Genomic DNA, 8,790 nt, shown 5'->3' with positions numbered 1-8,790 from the left:
GTGTGTTGTATACGAGCTCCCGGAAGCATCCTAGCGAAGCAACCAAACTAGCCCATACAACCTGTTTGGTTTGTGGGAATTAGGGATGAGGAACATAGTTGAGGAGTGAGGATGTTAAAAGTGCACTTATTAGTTAGAGGGATTGGGAGTTTAAGTGGGAAGAGAAATAGGAATTAAGGAAGTCAACTTCCATCGATTTCGTTTCATGGGGGGCTGTTAATCCGTAAGAAGATTTTCATCCCGAATTAATTCCCAGCATGTATCAACGAAGGGGAAAAAGGTTAAACTCTATTTTCCATGGTTAATCCCTTCGGAAACTTCCTCATCTAAATTCCTATTCCCTGCCCAAAATTTACCAAACTGATTGGTAGTATGGTGTGCTATTGTGCGTGAGTGTATCTTATCCACAGCCAAAATAGCGTTGGCTGGATGGACTATGTCCTCAAATGACTCGCCCTTTTATCCTTTTTAGGGTTTTTTCACCAAACATTACCCAGCTAGCCGTGGACTGATGTATGCACACATGCATATTTTTTGTATGAAATCAAGGTAGGGCGGCCACCCTACCTTGCCCTACGGGCAGCTCCACCCAAGGCTCACTATCCTTTCACATACTTGAGGCGATCGTGGTCTGTGGGCGGTCCCCTATGCAACATGAGCTTCAGGAAGTCGGGTCGTGCGACGTTGCAACTCAAGGCTAACTGGTGGTATGTAACACTGTGGAGAGTAGAAACACAACACAAGCACCAAGCGACACACTTAACTAGCGTGGACAGCAATTTTTCCCATCCTCCCCTCGATCTGCGGGGCTACGTAAACAATACACAAGAACCGAGCACACAGACACACACTCACACACACAGAGATGGCACTAGGAAGGAGAAAGGGGCAATGACTGACTAACAAGAGGGGACACCCACACAAAATAATCTAAAGAACTTACCATACCCCATTTCTAGCGAGTATAGTAAGCAACGAGACATAGTCATGAAAGCCAAAAAACAAATTGGTTAAATAATGAAATATGAGTATGTAAAAGTTGATGGACCAAATGGATTAATTAGGATCATACACCTTGATGCCTCACACAACTTTCCTCGTGGTTTGAATTGGTTGATGATTTGAAACATGATTTTAAAGAAATGGGATTATTTTAGAGAAATGAGATTTACATCATAAGCATTGTGTAATGTTAATAAAGGGGAGGAAGACTCGAAGATCATCAGCAAAGAAGGTGTTGGCAATATAGACAACCTGAGCATGTTGAAAGATGCACGGTGGTGTGCTTTGCACCTCCTTTTCTCCTCTAACGAAGAAAGTTACAGTAGTTATTACCATATGTAAAAGGAGAAAAAAATATGGAACTTAGTACTCCTAATCATATATAATTGGTGACTGATCGTGCGATGGCTGAACGTCTTCACTTTCGGACATGGTGTTTTTCCTCTTTGGTGCCGCTACGAGCACGAATCCCACATACGGCATATGTGTGGAGCACCTCCCATCTACTCCAAATGAGTATCGTGCATGCAAGATTACAAGTAATCACAAGAAAGAGATTTCCAATATGAATTCAACGATTTCAATTGTGGGACAAAGCATGAATTTGGGCAGTTGAAATGCACATCGATCATATTTAGAAACGGGAGATTATTACTTTTGCATGATACGTACTAAGATTTCATATCTTGAAATGCACCATAACAATAGCAAAACAACATTAAACTTGTCACTGTGGAGTTTATTGTGACTGATTTACAAAAATTCGAAGTGACCGAGAATTAGCAAATGTAAACTATAGCTTATAGTATAGTTTTTAGGGTTGGAAGAGTATGACAGTTTACCAAATGTCATGCACAAAACTCATGACAAAGCATTAACCTCTTTACTCTCACCATAACATGATGTAGTAAATCAACTAGCACGTCGTAATAACTAATAAAATATAATAAGTGAGTACGTAATAAACTGCAAAACATGGCAAGACGACTTGACTCAACCAGAAACACACGCGGCACGAGACGGCCGGCTTGACGGGCGAGATCGACGGGATCAGAAGGGCCTCTCGCCAAAGACGTTGCCCAGCGGCGAGTAGTGGCAGGTCATGAGCGTGGTGCCGTCGGCGCACTTCACGGAGGCGCACCCGACGTCCGTGTTGCCCTTGGACATCACCTGCTTGAACTGCGCGCACAGCTTCCCGGCGGCGCAGGCGCCGGACGCCAAGTCGAAGTAGTTGGACTGCTCCGCCCACGCGGCCACCGCGTCGCTGGGCTGCCACGCCTTCCCGGCCTCGCCGAAGCCGCGGAACACGTTGACGCCGCCGGGCATCGCCGCCGACGCGGCCGCGCAGTTGCCCTTGAACCGCGCCGCCCAGCGCTCCGCCTGGTCCGCCAGCCCGCTGCTCCACTTGAGCGGGCGCTGCTCCTGGATCGCGCGCATGTGGTTCTGCGGCACCACGAACTGCTGCGCCAGGCTGATCTGGATCTGCAGCAGCTTCCGTCCGGCCGCCTCCGCCGGGGCCGGGGCGCACGAGAGCAGGACGATGGCGGCGAGCGCGCCCAGCCAGCGCCTTGTGGTGTACTCCATTGCCATGACTAGTGTCGTCGACCTAGCTTAGCTATACTGTCTGTCTAGTCTGCAAACTCGGCCACTGGTTAATTAACTGGAAGCTGCGAGCCTGGCCTCTATATATACACATCAACCGGGGTAATTAACTGGAACCTACAGCTACAGGTCAATTACACGACGCAGTTGTCAGATTGTAACAATTTTTTTACATGCAGCTAGTAACAGCTCGACGACTTGGGAGATCTACTTACTGATCGCGCGGTGCCGTGGAGATCGATCGACCCATGGATGGAATCATTTCATGTGATGGGGCACGTACATTGAGGGGGCCATGCGGCTTCGGGGCGGGGCTTCTTGTTTGACTTGGGAATAGTTTAGCTTGGCAGCAGTGTACGTACTCACATTCGGGATTTATTTTGAGTTTTCAACAGGTCAGTACGTACATCTGAGGAATGAAATCGACCGACGGTGTCTGCAGGTCAAAGGATCATTCATTCACTCGGGATGGAGATGGAGCTTGCCTGCCCCGGAAGTAAACGGCCGGCCACATCTAGGATCGAGGGATGCCACGAACTTTCTCAGTGGCACACATCACATGCCTTCATGTGGGTGCGCGTGCGAGGCCACTGTCTAGGATCGAGGGACTTGCTAGTAGATCCGTGCGCTCCAGCCGTTCACCCAAGGGTTCGTTTGCTCTACTTCGGTATTATTAGAGCATGTTGCTGGGCAGCAGCCCTAGTTTATGTTCATGTTGTCTTCGTAGAAATGATGTTATGTAGCAGGTTTAAAACACTGTGACTGTCGGATGCTTGATGGTTTCTATAATGGAAATCGGAGGGGAAACCCCTTTTTGCTCCAATTTTTTTTATTAGAGCATCTACGGTGGGGCTTCGCAAATTCGACCCCTCAAACATCTGCAAACGTGACTGGCCGCTAGATGTGGGTCCTCTTTTGAAACATCCGCGGCTTCGTCCATGACGGCCAGCATCGCCAGCTCGTTGAGTACATGCGTGACGAGCACATCGACATCATCGCCATTCAGGAAACCATGCGCACGAAATTTTCTCTCCCCGAGTTAGAGCGTCTTAGCCCCCACCTCTTCGCCTGGCACTCGCTCCCTTCTAGTGGGACCACGGGGTACTCGGGACGCATCCTTAGGTGTGAAGGATGCCACCTTTGAGGTTGGCGGTATGGACCGAGGCGAGTTTTTCGTTAGCATGGAGCTCTTCGAAAGGGCGCTCAACTTCAAGTGGGAGGTTGTCATTGTCTATGGACCGGCGGACCACCGCCGCTCCCCGACCTTCCTCGAAGAGCTACAACGGAAGGTCTCCGCCTCCACCTTCCCGGTGGTTGTTGGAGGTGATTTCAACCTCATCCGCTCTCCCGATGAGAAGAATAACGACCGGATCAACCGCCCTAGGATGCAGATGTTCAACGACTGCATCGCGGATCTCGGCCTACGCGAGCTTGAGCGGACGGGTGCTAGATTTACCTGGACTAACTGCCAAGCCGACCCGACGGGGTCCATCCTGGACCGCGTCCTAGTCTCCCCGGAATGGGAACTTAGATGCCCCTTGGCTTCGCTCCATGCGATTACCCGGATTGGGTCAGACCACGTCCCTCTCCTCCTCTCCACCGCCGACTAACGCCCTCCCACCCTGCCTCGCTTTAGGTTCGAGCTCTTCTGGCTCAACCAAGCGGGCTTCAGGGAGGCGGTCGCAGCCAAGTGGACCTCTGCGCGCTCCTCCCCCCACCGGTCCATGTCGGCTATGGACTCTTGGCAGTTTTGCGCCAAGCTCGCCCGCCAATTTATGGAGGGGAGGGGCGCTAACCTTGGCAGGGACCTCCGCGAACGCAAAAAAGCCCTCCTATCTGCCATCCAGGCCTTGGACTCCCGCGCGGACACTTCCAGGATCTCCCCGGATGAGTGGATGTTGCGATACGATCTTGAGGATCAGCTCGCCACCATCTATACGGATGAAGAAGCATACTGGAGGCTCCGCGGTACCCAGCGATGGGTGCTGCAGGGCAACGCTAATACGGCATACTTCCAGGCGATCGCGAATGGGCGGCGACGTCGGAACTCCATCCACTGTTTGTGGGATGGTGATTCCGAGCTCGTCGGCTTCTACAAAGCCCTTTTCTCCCCCACCCTTCGGGGTGGGTCGCTCTGGCTACCGACATCTGGTCAGGCACCCAGCTTGTGTCTGATGCGGACAATGCCGCCTTAGTTGCCCCATTCTCCAAGGAGGAGGTCCTTGCGGCGATTAAGGGCATGAACGCCTCCTCAGCGCCGGGGCCGGATGGACTGCTAGTGTCCTTTTTTAAAGCATTCTGGTAGACCATCAAACCTGAGGTCATGGCTCTCTTCGACGAGTTTTTCTTGGGGACCATGGATCTTGGGCGCCTGAACTATGGGGTTGTCACTCTTATCCCCAATGTTCCGGGCGCGACGGACATCCGCCAATTCCGACCTATCACTGTGATCAATGTGATATTCCGGATCCTGGCCAAAGGGTACTCCAATAGGGTGACCCTGCTAGCCAACTCGATCACTCACCCCAATCAGTCGGCTTTCATTTAGGGTCATTTTATCCTGGATGGGGTGTTGGTCTTCCACGAGGTCCTTCATGAAGTCCGCTCCAAGCACCAACAGGCAGTCTTCCTGAAGCTCGACTTCCATAAAGCCTATGACACTAGTCACTGGCCCTTCCTTCAGGAAGTATTACTCCGCAAGGGCTTTGATGACCGTTGGGTGACCAGAGTTTTGCAGCTTGTCTCCCGCGGTCGGACCGCTATTAACATTAATGGTGAGATTGGCCCCTTCTTCCCCACACTATGTGGGGTTTGCCAAGGCGGCCCTTTCTCACCGTTCCCGTTCAACATGGTGGTTGACGCTCTTGCGGCCATTCTTGACAAGGCCAAATCGGCCGGTCACATTCACGGCATGGTACCACACCTAGTAAGAGGGGGTGGGGTCTTCCTCCTCCAATATGCCGACGACACCATAATAATGGTTGAGGGCTCCGCGTCCGATATTGCCAACCTGAAGTTTCTCCTCCTATGCTTCCAACAGATGTCCGGTCTTACCATCAACTTCGATAAGAGCAAAGTGATGGTTATGGGATTCCCCCCGGAGGAGGCCCAGGGCATTGAGGACCGGCTTAACTGCTGCCTGGGTTCTTTCCCCACAACTTATCTGGGGATCCCCATTAGTGACTCGCGCCTCACCGTAGAGGACCTCCGCCCTTCCGTGACCCGAATGCAAAACCGGGTCGAGCCCTGGAAGGGCCGATGGCTCTCGAAGGTGGTGAGGGTAATCCTCATCAACTCCTCGCTGGCTAGCCTCCTCTGGTTCCTTCTGAGCTTCTATAGACTCCATGAGATGCTTCACCAGGAGGTGGCCAAATATCAGTCCAGGTTCTTCTGGGCTGGCGAGGGGGACAAGCAAAAATACCATATGGTGAGCTGGCCTGACATTTGCAAACCCAAGGACCAGGGAGGTCTGGGGATTTTGTCTTCCCGTCGCATGAACATTGCTCTCCAGACCAGATGGTTATGGTGTATCACCAACGGGGAGGGCGGCCTCTGGCTTACCATCATCCAGAATAAGTATCTACGGGGCCAACCTCTAGCTTTCTGCCAGCGCTCTAGGGGATCCTAGTTCTGGCAAGCTGTGATTCAGCTTCTTCCCGTGCTCCAAATTGGCACGTCCATCTCTGTGGGTTCCGGGTCCTCGACCCTGTTTTGGTTCGATCACTGGCTTGGGGATTCCCCTCTGGTCGCCCGCTTCCCGGGCTTATTTGCCATTGCGGCTGACCCCCTGATTTCCGTCGAGCGGGCCCTTATTGACTTAGGGCGTCTTGCCTTTCGGCGCCCCTTTGGCCCCCGGGAGGTTGACGCGTGGGACGCCCTTCTACAAGACATCGCTCTCTTGCCGATGGATGTAGAGGGCGTCGCTGACTCCATGACGTGGCGCCTGGAGCCCTCGAGATGCTTCTCCACGAAGTCTCTGTACGTTGCCATCGCCCCCTCGCTGGCCCCTGAGCCCTTTAGCCTGATCTGGGACATTCGCCTCCCCCTTAAGATTCAGATATTCCTCTGGCAGTGGATCCGGGGGCGTCTCCCCTCTGGGGTTGAAGTCCGCAAGCGCAATGGCCCAGGGGACGGGATGTGTCCCCTGTGCGCCACGGTTGACGATTCGAATCACATTTTCTTCAACTGCTCCACGGCCCAGTTCCTGTGGTCGTGCTTCCGTGAAACGGTCGGCAGACAATGGTGCAATACCAAGTTCCCCGACTTACCCGCGGAGATCCATGCCTCCTCCCCGCGTTACCGCCATATTAGATGGCTATGCATTGGGATCCTTGCGTGGACGCTTTGGAATATTCGCAACAAGCTTGTTATTCAGAAAGTGCCTCTGCGACGTGTGACTGACGCGATCTTCAAAATGTGTGGCTATTTGCAGCTCTGGCGGCCGCTTAGCCGCCACCAGGACCGGAGCGTCATCAACACCCTCCTCACCGACCTTCGATCGATGGCCTTCCACATGGCGCCCCTGCTTCCGCCACCGCCGCCGGAGCCTGATTAGGCATGCTTTGTTTGTGGCAGTCTTTGCGTGTGTCCTTTTGTTCTTAGGGCTTGTTAAGTTGTGCCCTCAGCATTAACCTTACTGCTACCTTATCTGTGTGTGTGTGTGACTTTGAGTGTGTCTGTGTGTGTGTGAACATTGTCGGATATTTGGCTTGGGCGGTTTGATTTATATATAAAGCGAGACGAAAGCCTTTTTCGGTAACGTGACCGGCCGCGTCGGTGGACAGTGACCGATCATATCTCAAATAAATGATTTCACAACTGGATAGCTTAAATTAGAAATGTCAAATTCATACTATTAAATGCAATGTAAACCTGATCTTAAGCAGAGCTCGTCCGACTCTGACGTGCCCATGTCTGCCGCCCGGCTGCGCCCCTCAGAGTGTTGGTCTGGTCGCCCGCGAGGTAGAGTAGGACACAGGACACGACCCGGCTCACAAGACTCAAGGTGCCGCCATCTCCCATGCCCTACTCTTCCTCGTTGGAGCCCGGAACCCTAACGGTGCTCGTGGACATGAGATCAATGATGAATATGTCATGGGAGGAGCCGACGACATCCACCACGACGCGGTTGCAGCGCTCGAGGTTGCAGGCCATCCGTCAAGGAGTCGGGGAATGCGACTCCACCTCTCCAACGTCCACCGCTGTGCGAGCTGCCCCCGTCCCCCGCGCCCGCTGCCTCGCACGATGGGCGAGCTGTGCCATTCTCTTCGTACGATGCCCATGGGTTCACCTCTTGCTCGGCGCACCAACAGAGGGGTCACGCATCCGCCATAGTGTTGGGACGCCAGACGGACCCTACGCCTCTGGTGAGGCAATGGCGACACGCCTCCTGGTGGATCCATCGCCATTAGTGCGGACACGATGACCGGCGCAAGGAGTCCGAGTGCTATCATCGGGCGCCTCCTCCCGGGAACGGCGGAGCGCAAGTCGGACGGTCATCTCCTCCTCGGGGTTGCATGAGACGAGCTCGGGGTTGACAGATCTGGAGGTGTAGGACTCGGATCCGCTGCCCGCCATGCTGGAGATTGCCGGACAGGAGCTTGGGTGGAAAAGGGAGTGGAGGGAATTGGAGTGAAATAGCTAGGGTTTGGTCCAGGAAGCGAATGAGGACGAATATATGTGGGGTCGGGTGGGCCAGCATGGGTTGGGTCTGACATGGCGGACGTGCCCGGTCACGCCCGGGCCTCCCCATATTTGCCCCATATTTGTGTTGGATGTGAGGGGTATCGGTCTGCCCGGGCGTTTGAGGGGGGTTTGAGGCGCCCTGCTAGGTCGGTTTTTCTGACCAGCCACTGACCAGGCCATCAGCCCAGGCGTTTGAGGCGAGTTTGGGTGCCCGGTGATACATCTCCAACGTATCTATAATTTTTTATTGTTCCATGCTATTATATTATCTGTTTTGGATGTTTTATATGCATTAATATGTTATTTTATATTGTTTTGGGGACTAACTTATTAACCTAGAGCCTAGTGCCAGTTTTTGTTTTTTCCTTGTTTTTGAGCTTCGCAGAAAAGAAATACCAAATGGAATAAAACCTTTGTGATGATTTTTCTTGGAACAAAAGACACCCAGGAGACTTGGAGATCAAGTCGGAAGAGCCACGAGGCGGCCACAAGGGGGAGGGC

At 52.8% G+C, this 8,790-nt stretch overlaps 1 protein-coding gene across 1 annotated transcript; it reads right to left on the bottom strand.

Moving 5' to 3' along the window:
• Positions 1–1,664: 1,664 nt before the first annotated feature.
• On the bottom strand, positions 1,665–2,655 carry LOC119318212 (pathogenesis-related protein PRMS-like). Its single transcript, XM_037592736.1, has one exon. The coding sequence runs from the start codon at positions 2,590–2,592 to the stop codon at positions 2,053–2,055; it is 540 nt and encodes a 179-aa protein (XP_037448633.1). The 5' UTR covers positions 2,593–2,655; the 3' UTR covers positions 1,665–2,052.
• Between the last annotated feature and the right edge of the window lie 6,135 nt (positions 2,656–8,790).

Source organism: Triticum dicoccoides, chromosome 6A (genome assembly GCF_002162155.2).
Source record: "Triticum dicoccoides isolate Atlit2015 ecotype Zavitan chromosome 6A, WEW_v2.0, whole genome shotgun sequence".
NCBI classification, from domain to species: Eukaryota; Viridiplantae; Streptophyta; class Magnoliopsida; order Poales; family Poaceae; genus Triticum; species Triticum dicoccoides.
This window is presented reverse-complemented; position numbering and strand designations above follow the sequence as displayed.